The 25623-nt window shown below is 39.2% G+C and overlaps 2 protein-coding genes across 3 annotated transcripts in view; one reads left to right on the top strand and one right to left on the bottom strand.

Moving 5' to 3' along the window:
• mRpS5 (mitochondrial ribosomal protein S5) overlaps window positions 1-25441 on the bottom strand; it is a 54784-nt gene extending 29343 nt beyond the window's left edge. For both annotated transcript variants that reach the window (XM_070094862.1, XM_053787329.2), the window contains exons 1-6: window positions 25271-25441; window positions 22651-22818; window positions 19122-19247; window positions 18519-18746; window positions 10325-10555; window positions 8266-8465 (exon numbers count right to left, since the gene is read on the bottom strand). In XM_070094862.1, coding sequence (XP_069950963.1) covers window positions 8266-8465; window positions 10325-10555; window positions 18519-18746; window positions 19122-19247; window positions 22651-22818; window positions 25271-25421 — 1104 coding nt within the window. In that variant the 5' untranslated portion in view covers window positions 25422-25441. The remainder of the gene's footprint in view (window positions 1-8265; window positions 8466-10324; window positions 10556-18518; window positions 18747-19121; window positions 19248-22650; window positions 22819-25270) is intronic.
• Window positions 1-25623, top strand: part of LOC128697282 (zinc finger protein 271-like) — a 193557-nt gene that overhangs the window by 98957 nt on the left and 68977 nt on the right. The gene's annotated exons all lie outside the window — the stretch shown is intronic.

Raw genomic sequence — 25623 nt, 5'->3', positions numbered from 1 at the left:
CCAATGCTGTGAGTCCTGGTTAGATATTTTTATTACACTATTTATATCCCTTTTACTTATTACTGTCTTATATTTATACACCTCAGTCATATCCCCTCTAATTCTACACATTTCTAGAGCGTGGACATTCAGTGCCCTATTTAGTGTATCCTCACTGGAAAGATTTCTGATACATGGGATTAACTTTGTCATCCTTTTCTTTATGTTTTCCAGTGCATTTATGTCCAATCTGTAATATGGTGACCAGAACTGCACGGCATAATCTAAATGAGGTTTTACCAAGAATATATATAACAAAAGTATAACCTGAGGACTCCTGTTATTTATAATTCTTGATGTGAAGCCAAGAACTCTTATTAGCTTTACTGCACATGCTTGCATGTTGTCGTCTTGGCTTTAGATTAATGCTAACAACAACTCCTAAATCTTTTTTACATTCAGAGTAATTGAGACTTAATAATATAAGTCTATTAGTGTCATGGTTCTCTTTCCCAGGCTTAGAACTTTACATCTGTCTATATTAAACTGCATCTGCTACTTCTCTGACCACTGAATCAACCTATACAGATCTTCCTGTAGAACTCTAATGTCCTCATCAGAATTCATGTCAATGGCAAATTTGCTTATATCACTGTTAACTACCTGAGGGTCTGTGCCCTTGTTCTATAGCATGAGCTCAGCTCACTCAGACAAGCTGTGAGGTAAATTTGGGACTAGATATGAGAGAATGGGTATATGGTAAGTGTACACCACATAAAAAAAATCCTGCAGCACGCAGTGCATAATGAGAAAAAACTGCGACCGTGTTTTTGGTTTAAAACGGCGACTGCGGTGTATTTTCGTATTTCATATTTTCATATTTTACAGTTTCTTGGTCTCATTTGATAGAATGGAAGATATATTAAAGAAAGAGATGATTTTGATTGGTTTTAGAACTGAAAATAGCTTGAAACTGAGCTCATTGTAGGGGAAATGTTCGATTTTGGCTGATGTTCAAGAGTAAACAAATAACATTACTGGTGGGTCTAATATGCATTCACAATGGCACTAATATTATTTATACAATTATTACAATATTTCATAAGAGTAAATCTTCTATTTTTTTGTGTGAATAAAAATTCTTGGTGTGAATTAAAAATCAAAATGGAATTCATGTGTAAAGAGTGGGAATGTAACTAATGAACAGAAGAAATATTATTTTAGAGCCAGGAATGCCTGCATTATTTATTCTGGACCGTATTTTGAAATAGGAATACAGTGGACCCCCGCATACCGTACGCATCGCATACCGTACAATCCGCATACCGGACGCTTTGATCGCAAAAATTTTGCCTTGCATACCGCCCAAAAACCCGCTCACCGCCCTTCGTCCGAGACGCGTCCAATGTGCGGCCTGAGCCACGCTCACATGTTCCGCCGGTGGCATTGTTTACCAGCCAGCCTCCGCGGTAACATCCAAGCATACAATCGGAACATTTCGTATTATTACAGTGTTTTTGGTGATTTTTTCTGGAAAATAAGTGACCATGGGCCCCAAGAAAGCTTCTAGTGCCAACCCTACAGCAATAAGGGTGAGAATTACTATAGAGATGAAGAAAAAGATCATTGATAAGTATGAAAGTGGAGTGCGTGTCTCCGAGCTGGCCAGGTTGTATAATAAACCCCAATCAACCATCGCTACTATTGGTGGTACAGCTGCTGCTGCTGCTGTACCACCATCAGCTGCTGCTGCACTGTCAGCTGCTGCTGCTGTTGTACCACCGTCAGCTGCTGCTGCTGCTGTAGCATTGTCTGCTGCTGCTGTAGCATCGTCTGCTGCTGCTGTAGCATCGTCTGCTGCTGCTGTAGCATCGTCTGCTGCTGCTGTAGCATCGTCTGTTGCTGCTGTAGCATCGTCTGCTGCTGCTGTAGCATCGTCTGCTGCTGCTGTAGCATCGTCTGCTGCTGCTGTAGCATTGTCTGTTGCTGCTGTAGCATCGTCTGCTGCTGCTGTAGCATCGTCTGTTGCTGCTGTAGCATCGTCTGCTGCTGCTGTAGCATCGTCTGTTGCTGCTGTAGCATCGTCTGTTGCTGCTGTAGCATCGTCTGTTGCTGCTGTACCACCGTCAGCTGCTGCTGCTGCTGCTGTAGCACCGTTGTTGGTGTGGCTTATTGAGAATACCAAGAAACAATTAACCCCAGAGGATTTGCCACCCAGGATAACCCAAAAAAGTCAGTGTCATCGAAGACTGTCTAACGTATTTCCATTGGGGTCCTTAATCTTGTCTCCCAGGATGCAACCCACACCAGTCGACTAACACCCAGGTGAACAGGGAAAAATGCCTGGAACTAGTGCTCATATTGGTGAATTTAAAGCCAGCAAAGGTTGGTTTGAGAGATTTAAGAATCGTAGTGGCATACACAGTGTGATAAGGCCTGTTCTGGAAGAAAATGCCAAACAGGACCTACAGTACTCAGGAGGAAAAGGCACTCCCAGGACACACTGTCTCATCAGTCATTGCTGCATCTTCAATAAAGGTAAGTGTCATTTATTCTTCATTTAGTAGAGTAGTACATGCACAATATATATTGTGCATGTACTACTCTACTATTGTGCATGTATCCTTCTCTTTGTGTGTAGGAAAATGTATATTTCATGTGGTAAAAATTTTTTTTTCACACTTTTGGGTGTCTTGCACGGATTAATTTGATTTCCATTATTTCTTATGGAGAAAATTCATTCGCATACCGAACATTTCGCATAACAACCAGCCCTCTTGCACGGATTTAGGTCGCTATGCGGGGGTCCACTGTATTTTAAAGTTTGTGTGGAATTTACTATATTACCAATTATTGATCACTCTTGGGTAGTTGAAATACATAGTTGATTAGGCAGTTTCTTGTGCTCAATCGATAAAATAGAAGACATGCTAGCAAAATGTACAATTATTTGGTTGACTGGAACAATGTAATTAGCCTAAAATAGCACTCAAAGTGTGCAAAATCACCGACATGTAAATAGCACTGATGCAATAGTCATTTTGTCAGATTCCATCAAATTTCATACTTTTTTGTACGAAAAGGAAAAGATTCTCAACCATTTCATGAGAAAAAATATATATTTTTTTTTAAATTCTTGGACCCTGTAGACAAATCTCAGATCAGGGGTCTGGACCCTTAAAGGGTTAATTCCCTCTTCTATATCATTTATGTATACATTGTGAAAACAAGAGGCCCAAGCGGTGGAACACCACTTGTGACATGTTCCACCCTGAGTTCTCTCCAATTTATGCAAGCTCTCTGTTGCCTGTCAACCATGCCTCCAGTCAGGAAAGAATTTCTGCCTCCTATTTCATGTGCCTCTACTTTCCTCAACAACCTCCAGTGTGGAACTCCATTTACACAATATCATAAGGGAGGAATGCCCCTATAAGAACATAAGGAACACTGCAGCAGGCCTACTGGCCTATGCAAGGCAGACCAATTCACCCACTGGCTTAATCAATTGCCTTAACCCTTTCAGGGTTTCCGACGTACTAGTACGGCTTACGCACCAGGGTTATTAACGTACTAGAATGCCTAAATTCTAGCGCCTTTAAACTTAAGTGAGAGAAAGCTGGTAGGCCTACATATGAAAGAATGGGTCTATGTGGTCAGTGTGCACAGTATAAAAAAAATCCTGCAGCACAGTGCATAATGAGAAAAAAAAACTCCGACCGTGTTTTTAGTTTAAAACAGCGACTTTGCAGTGTATTTTCGTATGGTATTTATGGTTGTATTCTAGTTTTCCTGGTTTCATTTTATAGAATGGAAGACATATTACAGAAATTGAGATGATTTTGACTGGTTTCATAATGAAAAGTACCTTGAAATTGAGCTCAAAGTAGCAGAAATGTTAGATTTTTACCAAATTTCAAAAGTAAACAAATCATGCCAAGTGTCCAATACATGTCAACTGGTGAGTCTAATATACTTTCACAAATGCACTGATGTTATTTATACCATTTCTACACTAATGCAGTAGTCTGTATAACAGTAAATCTTCTATTTTTTGAGAGAATAAAAATTCAAAGTGGAAAGCAAAAGAGATGTAAGAGGGGGCCTGGGGACATGACTAATGAACAGAGAAAATGTTACTTTAGTGCCAGGAATGTTTGTCTTGCTTATTCTGGACCCTATTTGGAAATTGGCATCTTCTGAAATTTGTGTGAAATTGGCAAAATTGCCATATTCTGGCCACTTTATTGGATACTTGAAATTGGTAAATGGGTGGTTTCTTGTACTCAGTCGATAGAAAAAACGGAGTTCTAGCAAAACAGATATGATTTTTGTCGACTAGTACACGGAAATTGGCCGCAAACAGGGCTCAAAGTGGGCAAAATCGCCGATGCGTCAACATCGTCGAGACCGCTAACTTCGCGAGAGCATAAGTCTGCAAGTTTTCCATCAAATTTCATACTTTTGGTGTCATTATGATCAGGAAAATACTCTCTATCATTTCATAAGAAAAAACTATTTTTTTTTTTCCAAAAAATTTTCCACCCTGAGAACGAGTTTAGGAGAAGGCCTCTCGACCCTGAAAGGGTTAAGGTAGTCAGGTCAGGTCTCATTCACTAAGGAAGGAGCACAAGCTGGTCAGGTTCAACTCACACCCACCTATACCCACTCGTGTATTTATCTAACCAATTTTTAAAACTAAACGTCTTAGCTTCTATGACGGTACTCGGGAGTTTGTTTCACTCATCCACAACTCTATTTCCAAACCAGTGCTTTCCTATATCCTTCCTGAATCTGAATTTTTCCAACTTAAAGCCATTGCTGCAAATCTTGTCTATGCTAGATATTTTTAGCATGCTATTTACATCCCCTTTATTAATTCCTGTTTTCCATGTATACACCTCAATCATATCCTCCCTAATTCTATGCCTTTCTAGAGAGTGCAGATTTAGGGCCCTCAGTCTATCCTCATAGGGACGATTTCTGATACATGAGATCAACTTTGTCATCCTCCTTTGTACGTTTTCCAATGCATTTATATCCATTCTGCAGCATAATCTAAATGAGGCCTAACCAACGATATATATATATAGAGTTGAGGAACAACCTGAGGGCTTCTATTATTTACACTTCTTGATATGAAGCCAAGGATTCTGTTAGCTTTATTGCGAACACTAATGCACTGTTGTCTATGTAAAACCATGCTGAGATTCATTAATCAATTTGTCTTTTAACCCTTAAACGGTCCAAACGTATATACGTTCACTCACGTAGCGCCCCAAATTTTTTGAGAAAAAAATCGTTTTTTTTTTTTAATAGGAAAAAAGAACATATGGTACCCAGGTGTCCCCAATTATTTTAATATGGCGCACAGTGGGTGCGCACATCCATTCTCTCATGTCTAGGTGACTCGGGCTTATTGTGGCAATGTTGAATGACTGACAAAGAAAACGTATATATACGTTTGGGGCGCTACGCGACAGAACGTATATATACGTTTGAACCGTTTAGGGGTTAAGGTGGCTTCAAATAGCCTCAGCAATTATCGATTCCATCAATTTTTCCCAACGATGGAGGTTAGGCTAATTGGTCTATAATTTGCAGTTAACACCCTGTTTCCTGCTTTGTAGATAGGTATCACATTTGCTATTTTCCACTTATCCAGTACCATGCCAGTTTGTAGTGATATGTTGAAAATATTAGCTAATGGTTTGTTAAGTTCCTTCTTAATTAAATTCCTTATAACCCTTGAGAACAGTTTATCAAGACCAGGTGATTTGTTTTAATTTATCTAACTGTCTGAGAACAATGTCACTAGTGATTCTGATCATGCATAATTTATTTTCATCCTGACCTATATAATTTTTTATTTCTCAAATTTTGCAAATATCTTCCATTGTAAAAACTGAGAGGAAATACTTGTTAAAGCTCATAGACAGTTCCTTGTCAATGTCAGTGAGCTGACTTTCTAATCTTACTCCTATATACCCGAAAGAAACCTTGTGGGTCAGTCTTTAATTCCCTTGCAACTTGAACTTCATAATCCTTTTTGGCTTTTCTTATTTCTCTTTTGATTTCTTTCTTTAAATGAATATACTGATTTCTTGAATGCCTCTCTCCCTTTTTTTATTTGCCTGCAAATGCCTCCCTTTTGACCTATAAGGTGTTTTAATTTATTTTTTCTATTTAGGGTCATTTTTGTTTGATTTAATTTCCAAATTTGGAATATAAGTTGCCTGGGCAGTTTGAACTATGGTTTGAGAAATGTCATGCTGGTAACCATCACAACCTACCTGACCCTCAGGATAATGACTTGTCAGATCACACCAGCTGACCCTACCCAGATAATCCTTCAGCCCCATAAAACTGGCTAAGCGAAAATTGGGGACATTGACTTGGTTGTAGTTATTAACCCTGTGAGGGTCAGAGCTATTGTTCTACGGTTTTGAACTCTGCGTCAGTGCCGTAGAACTACATCCCAAGTTCAGCTCACTCAGATAAGCTGTGAGGGGTAAATTTTGGCCTAGATACGAAAGAATGGGTCTATGTGGCGAGTGTACACCATATAAAAAAAAAGTTCTGCCCCATGCAGTGCATGATAGGGAAAAAAAATTGATTTTTTGTTTAAATTAGCAAATTTGCAGTGTATTTTCAGGTGGTTTTAATTATTTTATTATCGGTTTCTTGGTATCATTTGTCAGAATGGAAGATGTATTACTGAAACAGAGATTTTGATTGGTTTCAGGATTGGAAGTAGCTTGAAACTGAGCTCAAAGTAGCAGAAATATTCAATTTTTTATATTCCAGAGTAAACAAATCATGTCGCTTCTCTAATACACATCCAACTAGTCGATCTAATATGCACTCAAAAATACACTGACATTATTTATACAATTATCACAAAATGCATAACAGTAAATCTCCTATTTTAGTGTGAATAAAAATTCAAAATAGAAAACAAGTGTAATATAAGAGAGACCTGGAAACATAACTAATGAAGAGAAAAAATGTTATTTTAGTGCCAGGAATGTGTGCTTTGTTTATTCTGGACCCTATTTTGAAATTTGTGTGAAACTGCCCAAGTTACCAATTTCTGATCACTTTACTGGGTACTTGAGATAGCTAATTGGGCAATTTCTTGTGATCAATCAATAAAATGGAAGACAGATTAGCAAAATAGCTAAGAATTTGGTGTACTGGAACAATGTAATTGACCTAAAATAGGACTCAAAGTGGGCAAAATTGTCGATGCGTAAATATCGCTGACACAGCAAAATTTGCAAAAGCGAAATTTCATAAATTTTCCATCAAATTTAGTACTTATTGTTTTATGACCTTCAGAAAAAGATTTTCTACCAATGTGTGGTGTAAATATTATGCAGAAAATTTGGAGTGTGGAAATTAGGAAAAGGTGTGGAGTTAATAAAAGTATTAGTCAGAGGGCAGAAGAGGGGTTGTTGAGGTGGTTTGGTCATTTAGAGAGAATGGATCAAAGTAGAATGACATGGAAAGCATATAAATCTATAGGGGAAGGAAGGCGGGGTAGGGGTCGTCCTCGAAAGGGTTGGAGAGGGGGTAAAGGAGGTTTTGTGGGCAAGGGGCTTGGACTTCCAGCAAGCGTGCGTGAGCGTGTTAGATAGGAGTGAATGGAGACGAATGGTACTTGGGACCTGACGATCTGTTGGAGTGTGAGCAGGGTAATATTTAGTGAAGGGATTCAGGGAAACCGGTTATTTTCATATAGTCGGACTTGAGTCCTGGAAATGGGAAGTACAATGCCTGCACTTTAAAGGAGGGGTTTGGGATATTGGCAGTTTGGAGGGATATGTTGTGTATCTTTATATGTGTGTGCTTCTAAACTGTTGTATTCTGAGCACCTCTGAAAAAACAGTGATAATGTGCGAGTGTGGTGAAAGTGTTGAATGATGATGAAAGTATTTTCTTTTTGGGGATTTTCTTTCTTTTTTGGGTCACCCTGCCTCGGTGGGAGACGGCCGACTTGTTAAATAAATAAAGAATATTTTTAGTTTCTTGGACTCTGTGGACATGTTTCAGATTGGGGTCTGGACCCCTCGAAGGATTAAGGTAATTCCATGATACACTGAAACTGAGTAATAAGTGGGCATACGAGTTCCACAACTACCTCTCGCACATCCACATTTGCCTCATGGACACAAGGAGGTGTTGTAATGGTCTCCTTGAGGCTATATGATTGTATACACAAGAAGTGCACCTAGAACAACTGGGTGGATCAAAACTAGAAAAAAGAAATTCAGCAAAATGGCCTACCTGTCTAATAAGGCCTAGAAAGAAGGCCTTGGTGATATTCTGCACATTTGTGGGTCCTTCAATCTTGGCATGGATGTCCTTGATGCCAAGGGTCTGACAGATGGTGCGGATGGCACGGTGGCACACCAAGCCATACCCCTCAGGCATTTTCTTGACAAATATCTTTGTGCGTCCAAAGTATGTGAAGAAGTCATGAAGAACTGTGGAGTGGGAAGAATGAGAAAACACTGTGGAGTGGGAACGATGACAGAACACTGCGGAGTGGGAATGATGACAGAACACTGCAGAGTGGGAACGATGACAAAACATATTTACAATGTGAATTATCAAATGAACACTGTATATATAATGAACTTCAATGTACATAATGAACCTCAATGCAAACATTGTGTATAATAAACTCAGTGGTGGCTCGTCCATAGGAACTGCAGCCCTGCCAGATGTATGACTTCATCAACCTTACGCTGAAATAATTTGTATCTGACAAATATATTACAGGAAATATCTGTTTTATGTTGTTTTCCTTGTATTTATGGCACTACGAGCTGCCACTGAATGAACCTCGATGTAAAACACTGTATATAAAGAACATCAATTTCAACCCTTTATATATTGGTTTCTGCTGACCCTCAAACTGGCCTTAATTAATAGCCAAAATGCCAAAATCACTGTTGCAAGGCGACAACTTGTGTCACATTGCAGCAGATTTACAAGTTGTCACCTTGCAGCGGTGATTTACGAGTTATGTCACCCTGCAGCAGTGATTTATAACTCATCACTTTTTTACCCAACACTTAACCCTTTGACTGTTTTGGTCGTATATATATGTCTTACAAGCCAGTGTTTTGGACGTATATATACTCAATAATTCTAGTGGCTTCAAATCAAGCAGGAGAATCTGGTAGGCGCACATGTGAGAGAATGGGTCTGTGTGGTCAGTGTGCACTGTAAAAAAAAAAAATCCTGCAGCATGCAGTGCATTATGAGGAAAAAAAAAAAACTCCAACCGAGTTTTTGGATTAAAATGCCGACTTTGAGGTGTATTTTCGTATAGTATTTATGGTTGTATTCTCGTGTTTTTGGTCTCATTTGATAGAATGGAAAACATGTTACAGAAATAGAAATGATTTTGATTAGTTTCACGATGCAAACGACCTTGAAATTGAGCTCAAAGTAGCAGAAATGTTCGATTTTTACCAATGTTCAAGAGTAAGCAAATCACACCACACGTCCAATACACGTCACCTGGGGAGTCCATTAGTCTTTCACTAGTTTACTGATATTATTTATACCATTTTTACAATAATGCAGTAGTCTGCATAACAGTACATCTATTTTTTTGTGTGAATAAAATATAAAAATAGAAAGCAAGAGTACTATAAGAGGGGCCTAGAGATGTGACTAATGAACTGAGGATATGTTATTTTAGTGCCAAGAATGTCTGCATTGTTTATTCTGGACCCTATTTTGAAATTGGCATCTCTTTTAATTTGTGTGAAATTGGCCAAATTGCCAATTTCTTAACAGTTTATTGGGTAATTGAAATCAGTAAATGGGCAGTTTCTTGTACTCAATTGATAGAAAAATGGAGTTCTAAAGAAATAGCTACGAGTTTGGTCGACTGGAACAATGGAATTGGCAGAAAATAGGGTGCAAAGTCTGCAAAATCGCCAATGCGTATATATTGCTGAGATCGGTAACTTCGTGGGAGCATAATTCCGTAAATTTTCAATCAAATTTTGTACTTTTGGTGTCATTACCATCGGGAAAAGATTCTTTATCATTTCATAAGAAAATTATTTTTTTTTCCAAACATTTTTCGACATAGAATGACAGTTTCAGAAAGGGGCTTGCGACAGTCAAAGTGTTAAGTGTTTGTTGTACCACTTGCCTCACCTGTGTGTTCACTGTACCACCTGACTCACCTGTGTGTTTACTGTATAACTTGTGTATTCGTTGTATCACTTGCTTCACCCGTGTGTTCATTGTACCACTTGCCTCACCTGTGTGTTCATTGTACTATTTGCCTTGCCTATGTTTGTTGTACAACTTGCCTCACCTGTGTGTTCATTGTAACGCTCAATGTAGAGTAATTTTTGGCCAGCACGGTTCTTCACTTTCCTGGTAACATCTGATATGGTGGTTGCCTTAGCTAGTGCAAAGCCTCCTAGACCATTGCCATTACCAGTCACAACAAACATGCTAAAGCGTCGTTTCCTTCCAAACACGGCAGTCATGCAGGTGACGATTTTCAACTCCAGAACTCTGGTATCAAATCCTTCAAATTTATCTGGAAAATATATATTATTCATTAATGGAAGCATTATTAAAGTACAGTTTGATACTTAAATAAAAGAAGAAAGGCTTAAGTAATATCAACTAGTGAAAAGTTCACACTGAAGAGTGAACAGTTACTAAGATCTATGATAAACATGACACATCATGTCATTACAGTAAGCCCTTGATATAACGAACCTCAGTATAACAAACCTCAACATGGGAAACCGGCAGGCCGGACTTGAGTCCTGGAGATGGGAAGTACAGTGCCTGCACTCTGAAGGAGGGGTGTTAATGTTGCAGTTTAAAAACTGTAGTGTAAAGCACCCTTCTGGCAAGACAGTGATGGAGTGAATGATGGTGAAAGTTTTTCTTTTTCGGGCCACCCTGCCTTGGTGGGAATCGGCCAGTGTGATAATAATAAAAAAAAAATTTAGCTAACTAAAAACTTCTTTCAGAAATCTAAACAAGTTTGACCTTTTAACTGTGTCCAACTTACCAATACAATATGCCCTGTGTACTAGTGCACACAGATTTTTTTTTGGCCGCAAATTTGCCATGCACTACCCACTAAACATAAAATCACAATGGCTGACTGGTATTCCAGCCTTTCTTACAGTGAAATCAGGGAAATGCTGTTCATTCCTAAAACCGTTGACATTAAGGTGATAATGGAGGATCCTTGTCCAGTTTTGAAGAGGTCAGTAATAGTGATACAACCAGGAATGAAAGAAGAACCACTGCAAACAAAGATATGGCTGTGCAGTCCACCTCTGGGCTTGCCACACAACAAAATAGATGCCAATGACTCTACCCTAGAATTGGATAGTGATTAAAGTGATGTAAGTGAAAACCAAGGTGATGAACAAAAACTGGGACAAAATTTTGATGAAAAAGAGTCATCAAAAAACTGAATACACCTACCATCCGACTTACAACCTGCTCGACAGACGACCACTCGACTTATGACCACGTTTTTTATGCCAAATTTCTGGGAAATAACTGTTTGTGTTGTACACAGTATTTATCCTAAACCTTATGGTATAAAATACAGTACTAACAGGATAAAAAGGAAAAAATGAAATACCAAAATAAAACAAAATAAAATCATTACAAAAGTGCGATGTTGATATTCAGTAGTAAGGTTCGACTTACGTCCATTTTGACTTACGACCTGTTGGTCAGAATCAAGCTTGGTTGTAAGTCGGATGGTATCTGTACAACGAAAACCAGGGCAAATGAAAACCGAGGTTCCACTGTACTAGATAAAAGATAAACCATATTAATGTGCAGATATATAGTGAATACCGAGAGTGTTCTTATGGTGCAGTGTGCTTCCTGACCTACTTCACTATTATTTTTGCTTGAAATCAGGATATTTTCATCGCAAAATGTAGTACTTAGTGTTAACCAGTGCATGCGAAAGAAATGAAAATTACACTTTATTTGGCTTAGATGAATCGGCAATAAAATAAACTAGTTGGTGCTTTAGCACTACATGTTGCCAACAGTGCATCAGTTCTGGACAACTTCAACGCTCCATAAAATAATAAGTTTTTGTCAAATTCCACTTGTCTTATTCGATGCAGAAAAACTTCTTTTCAAAACTGCATTTTTTTTTTTTCAATCTTGCCAAGCACACAGGAATTATATTTTCTGGGTATGCCACAGTTGAGGGGTTAAGATACATACAGTAAAGTGAATTTATATAATTGATGTGTATTTCTGATGCAATGCTTACTGTTAGATATTTGTCCTTACACACTACCTGACATGTTTTACCTCTCAGGTTGTATTCCATGTCTAGTCTTAGCAGCCAATCTCCTGTTTTCACCTTGCACTTATTAGTGCAAAGTAGCCATCTTTGCATGCCACACCCACCAATGTTTAACTCATTTAACCCTTACAGTGGCCGTCACATAGATCAAAGTCACTGATGCCAGGGTCCCTCACATAGATCTATGTTTTGAGCACGGCTCCCTCAGATAAGCTGTGAGCAGTAAATTTTGGCCTAGATACAAGAGAATGGGTGTGTGCAGGGAGGGCTCACAGCACAAAAAAATCCTGCCCCACACAGTGCATAATGGGAAAAGTAAAACTTTGACCTTGTCTTTGGTTTAATATAGTGACTGCAGTTTACTAGGATGGTTTTTATAGTTTTATGAGTTGTTCCTTGGTATCATTTGATAAAATGGAAGATATACTACTGAAATAATAGATGATTCTGAATGGTTGCAGGACCAGTAGCAGCTTAAAATTGGGCTCAAAGTAGTAGATATAATTAAATTTTGCCAATTCTCCTGAGCATAGGTAAGGTTTCCCTACACCTCTTGTCTATGTTATGGATTTTTAATAGGCTTAATTCAATTATTAGGATGCCATACGCTATGACCAATCATTCAGGTTATATTTTATTATCTGAGAAATGAGGTAAATCCTCAATTTGTGTGGTTAATTAAAAATGGAAGGCAAATGTAATATAGAAGAGGCCTCAGGACATGATTAATGAACAGAGAAAATGTTTTTTAATGCCTATAGGCAGAAGTGTTATAAGAAGAGCAGAGTATATGGAGAGTAAAAGAAAGGTGAAGAGAGTGGTGAGAGAGTGCAAAAGGAGAGCAGATGAAAGAGTGGGAGAGGCACTGTCAAGAAATTTTAATGAAAATAAGAAAAAATTTTGGAGTGAGTTAAACAAGTTAAGAAAGCCTAGGGAAAGTATGGATTTGTCAGTTAAAAACAGAGTAGGGGAGTTAGTAGATGGGGAGATGGAGGTATTAGGTAGATGGCGAGAATATTTTGAGGAACTTTTAAATGTTAAGGAAGAAAGGGAGGCGGTAATTTCATGCACTGGCCAGGGAGGTATACCATCTTTTAGGAGTGAAGAAGAGCAGAATGTAAGTGTGGTGGAGGTACGTGAGGCATTACGTAGAATGAAAGGGGGTAAAGCAGCTGGAACTGATGGGATCATGACAGAAATGTTAAAAGCAGGGGGGGATATAGTGTTGGAGTGGTTGGTACTTTTGTTTAATAAATGTATGAAAGGGAGCCCTTTGATTGAACTTTGTATAGAAAGGGGTTTAGTTATAGGTAATACATATTTTAAGAAAAAGAGGATAAATAAGTATACACGATATGATGTAGGGCGAAATGACAGTAGTTTGTTGGATTATGTATTGGTAGATAAAAGACTGTTGAGTAGACTTCAGGATGTACATGTTTATAGAGGGGCCACAGATATATCAGATCACTTTCTAGTTGTAGCTACACTGAGAGTAAAAGGTAGATGGGATACAAGGAGAATAGAAGCATCAGGGAAGAGAGAGGTGAAGGTTTATAAACTAAAAGAGGAGGCAGTTAGGGTAAGATATAAACAGCTATTGGAGGATAGATGGGCTAATGAGAGCATAGGCAATGGGGTCGAAGAGGTATGGGGTAGGTTTAAAAATGTAGTGTTAGAGTGTTCAGCAGAAGTTTGTGGTTACAGGAAAGTGGGTGCAGGAGGGAAGAGGAGCGATTGGTGGAATGATGATGTAAAGAGAGTAGTAAGGGAGAAAAAGTTAGCATATGAGAAGTTTTTACAAAGTAGAAGTGATGCAAGGAGGGAAGAGTATATGGAGAAAAAGAGAGAGGTTAAGAGAGTGGTGAAGCAATGTAAAAAGAGAGCAAATGAGAGAGTGGGTGAGATGTTATCAACAAATTTTGTTGAAAATAAGAAAAAGTTTTGGAGTGAGATTAACAAGTTAAGAAAGCCTAGAGAACAAATGGATTTGTCAGTTAAAAATAGGAGAGGAGAGTTATTAAATGGAGAGTTAGAGGTATTGGGAAGATGGAGGGAATATTTTGAGGAATTGTTAAATGTTGATGAAGATAGGGAAGCTGTGATTTCGTGTATAGGGCAAGGAGGAATAACATCTTGTAGGAGTGAGGAAGAGCCAGTTGTGAGTGTGGGGGAAGTTCGTGAGGCAGTAGGTAAAATGAAAGGGGGTAAGGCAGCCGGGATTGATGGGATAAAGATAGAAATGTTAAAAGCAGGTGGGGATATAGTTTTGGAGTGGTTGGTGCAATTGTTTAATAAATGTATGGAAGAGGGTAAGGTACCTAGGGATTGGCAGAGAGCATGCATAGTTCCTTTGTATAAAGGCAAAGGGGATAAAAGAGAGTGCAAAAATTATAGGGGGATAAGTCTGTTGAGTGTACCTGGTAAAGTGTATGGTAGAGTTATAATTGAAAGAATTAAGAGTAAGACGGAGAATAGGATAGCAGATGAACAAGGAGGCTTTAGGAAAGGTAGGGGGTGTGTGGACCAGGTGTTTACAGTGAAACATATAAGTGAACAGTATTTAGATAAGGCTAAAGAGGTCTTTGTGGCATTTATGGATTTGGAAAAGGCGTATGACAGGGTGGATAGGGGGGCAATGTGGCAGATGTTGCAAGTGTATGGTGTAGGAGGTAGGTTACTGAAAGCAGTGAAGAGTTTTTACGAGGATAGTGAGGCTCAAGTTAGAGTATGTAGGAAAGAGGGAAATTTTTTCCCAGTAAAAGTAGGCCTTAGACAAGGATGTGTGATGTCACCGTGGTTGTTTAATATATTTATAGATGGGGTTGTAAGAGAAGTAAATGCGAGGGTCTTGGCAAGAGGCGTGGAGTTAAAAGATAAAGAATCACACACAAAGTGGGAGTTGTCACAGCTGCTCTTTGCTGATGACACTGTGCTCTTGGGAGATTCTGAAGAGAAGTTGCAGAGATTGGTGGATGAATTTGGTAGGGTGTGCAAAAGAAGAAAATTAAAGGTGAATACAGGAAAGAGTAAGGTTATGAGGATAACAAAAAGATTAGGTGATGAAAGATTGAATATCAGATTGGAGGGAGAGAGTATGGAGGAGGTGAACGTATTCAGATATTTGGGAGTGGACGTGTCAGCGGATGGGTCTATGAAAGATGAGGTGAATCATAGAATTGATGAGGGAAAAAGAGTGAGTGGTGCACTTAGGAGTCTGTGGAGACAAAGAACTTTGTCCTTGGAGGCAAAGAGGGGAATGTATGAGAGTATAGTTTTACCAACGCTCTTATATGGGTGTGAAGCGTGGGTGATGAATGTTGCAGCGAGGAGAAGGCTGGAGGCAGTGGAGATGTCATGTCTGAGGGCAATGTGTGGTGTGAATATAATGCAGAGAATTCGTAGTTTGGAAGTTAGGAGGAGGTGCGGGATTACCAAAACTGTTGTCCAGAGGGCTGAGGAAGGGTTGTTGAGGTGGTTCGGACATATAGAGAGAATGGAGCGAAACAGAATGACTTCAAGAGTGTATCAGTCTGTAGTGGAAGGAAGGCGGGGTAGGGGTCGGCCTAGGAAGGGTTGGAGGGAGGGGGTAAAGGAGGTTTTGTGTGCGAGGGGCTTGGACTTCCAGCAGGCATGCGTGAGCGTGTTTGATAGGAGTGAATGGAGACAAATGGTTTTTAATACTTGACGTGCTGTTGGAGTGTGAGCAAAGTAACATTTATGAAGGGATTCAGGGAAACCGGCAGGCCGGACTTGAGTCCTGGAGATGGGAAGTACAGTGCCTGCACTCTGAAGGAGGGGTGTTAATGTTGCAGTTTAAAAACTGTAGTGTAAAGCACCCTTCTGGCAAGACAGTGATGGAGTGAATGATGGTGAAAGTTTTTCTTTTTCGGGCCACCCTGCCTTGGTGGGAATCGGCCGGTGTGATAATAAAAAAAATAATAATAATAAAATAATGAAAGAGGGGAAGGTACCTAGGGATTGGCGGAGAGCATGTATAGTCCCTTTATATAAAGGGAAAGGGGACAAAAGAGATTGTAAAAATTACAGAGGAATAAGTTTACTGAGTATACCAGGAAAAGTATACGGTAGGGTTATAATTGAAAGAATTAGAGGTAAGACAGAATGTAGAATTGCGGACGAGCAAGGAGGCTTCAGAGTGGGTAGGGGATGTGTAGATCAAGTGTTTACATTGAAGCATATATGTGAACAGTATTTAGATAAAGGTAGGGAAGTTTTTATTGCATTTATGGATTTAGAAAAGGCATATGATAGAGTGGATAGAGGATCAATGTGGCAGATGTTGCAAGTATATGGAATAGGTGGTAAGTTACTAAATGCTGTAAAGAGCTTTTATGAGGATAGTGAGGCTCAGGTTAGGGTGTATAGAAGAGAGGGAGAATACTTCCCGGTAAAAGTAGGTCTTAGACAGGGATGTGTAATGTCACCATGGTTGTTTAATATATTTATAGATGGGGTTGTAAAAGAAGTAAATGCTAGGGTGTTCGGGAGAGGGGTGGGATTAAATTATGGGGAATCAAATTCAAAATGGGAATTGACACAGTTACTTTTTGCTGATGATACTGTGCTTATGGGAGATTCTAAAGAAAAATTACAAAAGTTAGTGGATGAGTTTGAGAATGTGTGTAAAGGTAGAAAGTTGAAAGTGAACATAGAAAAGAGTAAGGTGATGAGGGTATCAAATGATTTAGATAAAGAAAAATTGGATATCAAATTGGGGAGGAGGAGTATGGAAGAAGTGAATGTTTTCAGATACTTGGGAGTTGACGTGTCGGCGGATGGATTTATGAAGGATGAGGTTAATCATAGAATTGATGAGGGAAAAAAGGTGAGTGGTGCGTTGAGGTATATGTGGAGTCAAAAAACGTTATCTATGGAGGCAAAGAAGGGAATGTATGAAAGTATAGTAGTACCAACACTCTTATATGGATGTGAAGCTTGGGTGGTAAATGCAGCAGCGAGGAGACGGTTGGAGGCAGTGGAGATGTCCTGTCTAAGGGCAATGTGTGGTGTAAATATTATGCAGAAAATTCGGAGTGTGGAAATTAGGAGAAGGTGTGGAGTTAATAAAAGCATTAGTCAGAGGGCAGAAGAGGGGTTGTTGAGGTGGTTTGGTCATTTAGAGAGAATGGATCAAAGTAGAATGACATGGAAAGCATATAAATCTATAGGGGAAGGAAAGAGGGGTAGGGGTCGTCCTCGAAAGGGTTGGAAAGAGGGGGTAAAGGAGGTTTTGTGGGTGAGGGGCTTGGACTTCCAGCAGGCATGCATGAGCGTGTTAGATAGGAGTGAATGGAGACGAATGATACTTGGGACCTGACGATCTGTTGGAGTGTGAGCAAGGTAATATTTAGTGAAGGGATTCAGGGAAACCGGTTATTTTCATATAGTCGGACTTGAGTCCTGGAAATGGGAAGTACAATGCCTGCACTTTAAAGGAGGGGTTTGGGATATTGGCAGTTTGGAGGGATATGTTGTGTATCTCTATACGTATATGCTTCTAAACTGTTGTATTCTGAGCACCTCTGCAAAAGCAGTGATAATGTGTGAGTGTGGTGAAAGTGTTGAATGATGATGAAAGTATTTTCTTTTTGGGGATTTTCTTTCTTTTTTTTTGGGTCACCCTGCCTTGGTGGGAGACGGCCGACTTGTTGAAAGAAAAGAAAAAAAAAAAAAAAAAAAAAAAAAAGGCCTATAGTGTTTATTTTGGAGTGTTTTTAATTTTTATTTTTTTAATTTTGTATAAAATTTACTAAATTACCAGATTCTGTGCACTTTATAGGGTGGTTCTGATAGTTGAATGGATAGTTTCTTGTGCTCAATTGATAGAATGGAAGGCATACTAGCAAAATAGCTAAGAATTTGGTTGAATGGAGCGATGCAATAGGGTTAAAACAGAACTCAAAGTGGGCAAAATTGCTAATGCATGAACTACACACAGTCTGCTAAATTTTTGATGTCATTACCATCAGAAAGAAATTCTCTACCATTTCAAATTTTTTGTAAATGTGGACAAAAAGCAATATTAATTTTGGGGGTCTGGACAGTGAAAGGTTAAGTTATCTTGAGAGACTGCCTGTACTCTGGCTACACTGTTTACAATTTTACAACCACAGTGATAGATGACATACAATTATCTCAGTTTTCAAATTTATGTGTAACAAATAGTTTAACTTACCATCTTCAATGGGATTTGGTGGACCAATACTCCTGCCTGGCATTTTATTGCCACACCAGCCTCTATCAAGAGGATCGAGGCGGAGAGCACGAAACGAACCCATAGTGTTCCTTATCTTGATGAGCCTGGCTTCCCTCTCCTCATCTTTAGGAAGCTTCTTCTGCTGGACCAGCTCTCTGCCACGTATAACAGGTGCATTCAGACCAGGCCACACCATGTTCTCCTGACCTGAATCACAGAATTAAGTGGATGCACACTATAAGAGTGCCATGCATACAAAGCAATTATGAAGCAACTACGTATATGCTATACATGTAGTTGCTGATTGAATTACAATTATAAAATCAACAAAATTTTCTTGGTGTATAATATACGCAATATGTCCAACAATTTTTTTTTTTTTTTTAGCACACTGGTTGTCTCCCACCTAAGCAGGGTGACACAAAAATTTTGAAACAAAAGATTTTCTAATTACATTTAGTAATTCATAAGAGAAGGGGTTATTAGCCCTTTGCTCCCGCCATTTTAGTCACCTCTTACAACACATATGGCATACGGAGGAAGGATTCTCCTCCACTTCCCCATGGAAGTTCATCAACTCACCTACACCAATTATCTGTCCTCTATTAAGATCTTTGGCAATCTTTTTGCCAACGCCCTTGCCACGGCCTTGCTTCCTGCCAGCGTTGCTCACACTGGTCACTCCTTTCCACAATTGTTCTGCTGTCACTGTAACAAGAACAACTGATGAACACTGATGTCAACAAATACAGTAAGAACATAATTTGTTTTTGAAAGTTAACCCTTGAACTCTGCACAGTGCAAATATACATGCAGGAATCAAACTGTGTATGATTTTTTTTTTTTTAATGAACCAGCCATATCCCACCAAAGCAGGCTGACCCCACTTAATGGTGGAGTTTCATTCCTAATACCATGTCATTAGACAAATTCATCGCTAGGTGAGGAGCATACTATAATGGTAGTGGGTTTGTGTCAATCACCTTTGCACCATTTATAACATTTCTGGTATATTTTTAAATGTTAATACAGTAATGTACTGTACGTATATTGTAATAAACAGAAGAGAGAAAATCAGCTCTAATATGCATTATTTAGGTATGCACACTGGTCAGAGAGCCCGTCTTAAGTCCGAGTTGTCAGTAAACAAGTACTGTCCGTAGCTAAGTGAGAAGAGGCTGTAATTTATACAGGAAAATGGGTTACTAGCCCCCTCGTTACAGCATTTTTGTCACCTTTTACAATATGTATGGCTTACAGAGGAAAAATTCTGTTTCACTTCCCATGGAGAAAATATTCAGATTAAGGTAAGGAGCTATTTGTTTTATTTATAGATTTAGAAAAGACATGTGAAAGGGTGAGTAGGGAACCAACATGGCAGAGGTAGTTTTTATGAAGATAATAAGGCTCAGCTTAGGATATGTAAGAGAAAGAGAAGGATTATTTTCCAGTTCAAGTAGGCCTTAGACAGAGATGTGTGATGTCACCATGGTTATTTAACATATTTATAGATGGTTGTAAAAGTAGCGAACACTACGGGGTGGAAACAAATGGTATATAAATACCGACACAATGGAAATATAAACACACATGAAGTATAATGTGATCCTTTATTGACAACATTTCGCCCACACAGTGGGCTTTTTCAAGTCACATACAGATCTACCTGGGGTGGAAGGTACACGAGTATTTATAGTCAGGTTCAGAATGCTGCATCTGATATACCGAGTGGGGTTATAGAGTCTAAAATCTTGGGTAGCTTGGAAGGGAGATTGGATAAGTTTGTGAGTAGACCTTCTGCAGTGTTCTTCCATTCCTATGCTCTTATGTGGGATAGCGATGAAGAAGTTTCTTGGCAAGTGATTCAGCTATGTTATAGAAGCCATTATTCTGGTTGAAGTTGTCAGATAAAGAGATAAGCGATGATTCCAGGATTCTTCGGTATTGAGTGTTGTCTTCTGTGGCAATAAGTTTTGAGTTTCTGTAGTTTATTAAATGGTTGTGTGAATTACAGTGTTGTACACAGGCATTCCTTGTATTGTCAGACCTGCTTGCGTATTGGTGTTCTGAGATGTGTGTTTGGAGGCCCCTTGATGTTTTGCCCACGTATAATTCGCTGCAGTCATTACAAGGGATTATGTATACCCCTGCAGAGGATGGAAGCTTGTCCTGTCTATCACTGGTAATGTCCTTGATGGTCGTGGTTGTGGAGGTAGATACTTGGAATGAGGTATTGGAAAAAGATGTTGGAAACATGTTTGGCAATGGAGTTGGTGGGGAGGACTATGCATCTCTTCTCGGCAGTGTCTTCTCTGGGTGTGTTGAAGATGTTTAATGCCCGTCGTCTGCAGTCTCTGATGAAGTGACGAGGATAGTGGAGTTTAGAAAATACTTGTTCAGTTATAGTGCATTCTTCCTCAAGAAACTCATTGCTGCAGATTCTGAGTGCGGGCAGAAGCCTATAATTACACCACGTTTAGTTTTGGTGTCATGGTGAGAGTAGAAGTGGAGAAGATCATTTTGGTTGGTGGGTTTTCGATAGACTTTAAAACTAAGTTCATGGTCAGCTTTGCAGAGAAGAACTTCAAGGAAAGGAAGAGTGTTGTCGACTTCTTCTTCAAGTGTGAATTGGATTGAAGGTTCGACCTGGTTGAGCTTGTCTTGGAGAGCTTGGACGTTTAAGCGTCTAGGAGTTATGAGGAGAATGTCGTCATCGTAACGGAGCCAGGTGACAGATGAAGGAATAATGGTGGAGAAACGCTCAGCTTCTAGATGTTCCATGTATAGGTTTGCCAGGACCGCACTGAGTGGTGAATGCATGGGTAGTCCAAAAGTCTGCTGAAAGAGGTGATTTTCGAAAGAGAAACAAGTAAAGCCAACACACAGTTCAACAAGGTCGATGAAATCGTTGGCTGGAATAGGAAGATCAAGTGAATCGTCAATTTTCCTGCACGAGAGATCGATGGCTTGTGTAGTAGGTACTTTGGTGGATAGGGAAGGTACGTGAAAGCTGGAAAGTTTCTTGTTCCTGATGTTGATGTTGCGAATGAGAAGATCACCCGAGTGTTTGAGATGTGCTGGACTGATAGTGCCCAAGAGTTTAGAGAGGTGTTTTGCAAGAATTCCTGAGAGTTGGTGGGGAGCACTGCCTATTCCCGAGGATATGGGCCTCAGTGGGAAGAAACTTCTGCACACCATACCCAGCAACCCCAGACCTGCCAGAATGTACGGCCTGCCAAAACCTCACAAGCCTGGTATCCCACTTGCCAAGAAACTTCTTCATCGATATCCCACATAAGATCATAGGAATGGAAGAACACTGCAGAAGGTCTACTCACAAACTTATCCAATCTCCCTTCCAAGCTACCCAAGATTTTAGACTCTATAACCCTACTCGGTACATCATCAGATGCAGCATTCTCCACCTGACCTCAGCATTCTGAACCTGACTATAAATACTCGCGTACCTTCCACTCCAGGTAGATCTGTTTGTGACTTGAAAAAGCCTACTGTGGGGGCGAAACGTTGTCAATAAAGGATCACATTATACTGCATATGTGTTTATATTTCCACTACGGGGTAGAGGAGAGGTGTGAGATTAAAAGATAAAGAACAATGATCTTTGCTGATGAAGCATTACTTGACTGAAATTCTGAAGAAACGTTGCAAACGTTGGTGGGTAAATTTTGGAGGGTGTGTAAAAGGAATCAATTAAAAGTAAACATACAAAAGAGCAAGTTGCTGAGACTAACAAAAAGTCTAGACAATTTAAGAAATTGAGCAATTAACAGCTGTCATTTAAATTCAGTGGATGAGTCCTGGAGGTGGGAAACAGTTACTGCAGTACAGAAGGCTCTTTGAACTGTGAGGTCTGCACTCTTTTTGACATGATAGATACTGAATGAATAATGGTGAACATGTTTCTATTTTGTGGGTCACCATTCCTCAGTGGGAGAGAGTTGATGTGTTAATAATAATAATAACATAATTTTTTTAAGTGTATGATGGTAAAGTATCCTTAATATCAATAGCCCTCTGATTCTGAGTCCCAATATATGTTTTACTGCATTCTGACAGGTGACAGATGCAGTACAATAGTTATAAAACTTACATTTATTAAAAAAGCTTGTAGTTCTGCGTGAGTATATAAGTGGTCCTGAGGGTGTGCAGCACATAACTTGGTTTACTGCCTCCTGCTGTTGCCTAAGTTTAATGTGAGCATCAGCAACCATATGAGACGTACTTGGTACTAAAGTGACAAAATGCCGCTGTAGTGTTCCTGAAAACAAGAAGCTGATGAGCATGTTTATGATGTACATGTATACATAGCTATGTGAAGAAAGAAACATTAACAATGATAGGTTACCAGGTTAGGGACCAAAGAACAAGTCTGTTATGTGAATTATGCTCAGTGAATCCTTTTGTTCCACAGAAACCCAATACATGAAATTAAAATTTCATCAAATACAGTGGTGCCTTGAGTTTCAAACAGCTCGAACAATTATGTAAGTGTATTTTTGTAAGTGCTTTTGTAAGTGTATTTTTGGGGGTGTGAAATGGACTAATCTAATTTACATTATTCCTTATGGGAACAAATTCGTTCGGTAACGGCACTCAAATAGCCTTCTGGAATGAATTAAGTTCGTACTCAAGGTACCACTGTAGTTTAAAGAAAAACTGTGTAAGGAGTATTGAGAAGTGAATTAAAATCCCTTTATATGGCAACTTTGTGATTGTACTGACTTTACCACAGAGTGCTTAGGAGGACTACAAGTAGCCACAACTTTTGTACATAGACCGTTGATTACCACGGTAGTACGTTCCTGAAAATGCAGTGCAAGATGAATCCGTGTTAAAGGAACTGAAGAACTAATGGGAAAAATAGGGTTATGTTACTAAAAACCCCCAAAAAAGTCACTTTTTTTTTTTTTTTTTTAGGTCTCCAAATCTTACAAAAATAAAAATGATAATGTAATTGTCATTCATTGTCGTTATATATTAAGTTTCTTTTATTGCTTAAGGCTACAAATGCAAGAGGAATATTTCTTACCTTAAATTGTGGGTGCTGGTGTTTTTCGATGATTATGAAGGGAGTGGAGAGGCATGCTGTGGCCCTACTTGGCTGAGGTGGATGGTAGTCCAGTCAGTCAAGCCAGTACAGTCAGTAAGTCAGGTCAATAAATCAATTCAGTTAGTCAGTACAGTAAAGACAGTAAGTCAAATATGAGTCAGTCAATTCACTTAGTCCAATCAGTAAGTCAAGTCAGTATATTAAGTCAGTCAAGTCAGTAGATCAGTCAAGTCAGTGAGTCAATCAAGTCAGTACAGTCAAGACAGTAAGACAAATGAGTCAGTCAGTCAGAAAGTCAAGTCACTAGGTTAGTCCAGTCAAGTAGGTAAGTTAGTACAGTCAACCAAATCAGTCAGTTCAGTCAGTAAGTCAAGTCAGTCAGTTTATTCAGCCAAGCATATACACATAAATACAGTTAAATAAATTATCATATGAAAACATTGCATGTACTGATTGGTGTGCAGGAATCAACTAAGTTAATCACAAACACATCTGAGAATCGTATGGAACACGTATGTACGAACTAATGATCGTATTACATGTGTTGCAGAATCGCCACTTTGGAACAAGTGGAAAGATAAAACTGTGGCCGAAGTGTGTATTATTTGCCACAGTAATGCTTATACCTTATATCTACAAGCACAATATACTACTTTTCCTGGATTTTTTTTGGGTTATCCCAGGTAATTTTCTCTATGTATAGCTGTACTTATGTGTACCTGTGCCTAAATAAACTTAGTCCTTGATTATGTTCTGTAATTCAAGCAATTATGTTTGCCTGGTATATATTTCTTGAAAGACAGGTGTCCCTTGAATAGAATCGAGGACTAAGTTTATTTATTTAGGCACAGGTACACAGTTATCTTACATAGTGTATATTACCTAGGATAACCCAAGAGAGTCATTGCTATACATAGCAGCATATATAAACACTGCATGTATTGACTGGTATGCAGTCATTAACGAAGTTAATCACATGGGGTCCAATACACTGCCCTGGGGCCAAAGACACTCTCATGGGGCCAGAGACACTCTCATGGGGCCAGAGACAAAGAAAGACACTCCCATGGGGCCACAGTTACTCCCATGGGGCCCACAATACTGCCACAGAAACACCACATGTTATCAGCAGTTCCCACGGTGTATTAGTGACATAATACTAGATATTTTATAAATTATTTGTATATGTTAGTGTAATACAGTGACTATGAGGACTGTGACCTTCATATAGTTATCATTTTACAGTGAAGCCCTACACCTGTATGGGTTATACAATGAGGTTCGATCCAAAGAAGAGGATAGGTGCACTCTCTTCAGTCACCTTCACCAACACCAAGGCACCTGCTAGAAGGGTGTAAATTTAGGTACAGGTACTCATAAGTACACTGACACAAATTTAGATGATTATAATTATCATACATAGTAACATATGTAAATTAACAACCAAAAACAGGCAGACGATGTGACTTATTTTCATTGGGGAAACAAGTCACTGATTTTTTTCTGGGTTATCATAAGTAATTTACAAATATTTTACTATGTATGATAATTTGTGAAACTATATTAATGTGTACCTGTGCCTAAATAAACTTACTTAATAACCTGAAACCTGGCGTAGCATTTCAGTGAAACTAAACAGGATAGAACAGCTTATATTTACCGGGTGATGCAGTGTACCTACTGCTGAGTGTGTCCAGGTACCTGATACTGACTGAATTCAGGTACTTGGCACGAAGAGAGCCCAGGTACCTGGCATTTAGAGTGTCCAGGTACCTGTACCACCTCCGTGGTACCACCAGCGACGCCATCATTGTTGTTGTTGTTGGTATATAAGGTTCACTGCACCGTGAGTAGTGTCGGCCCAACACCTCATAACTACTCTCAGAGGTTATAATACACTCAAAACCAACTCGTAGTGAGCGAAAAAATAAGTATTAACTAATAGAAAGATGTTTCTCACAATCCAAACCCTAGACAGAAAAAAAAATCCGCAAACTACCACCAGTCACTTGT

Source organism: Cherax quadricarinatus, chromosome 48 (genome assembly GCF_038502225.1).
Source record: "Cherax quadricarinatus isolate ZL_2023a chromosome 48, ASM3850222v1, whole genome shotgun sequence".
NCBI lineage: Eukaryota > Metazoa > Arthropoda > Malacostraca > Decapoda > Parastacidae > Cherax > Cherax quadricarinatus.
The sequence above is the reverse complement of the archived record's forward strand: the minus strand, read 5'-3'. Positions and strand labels throughout refer to the sequence as shown.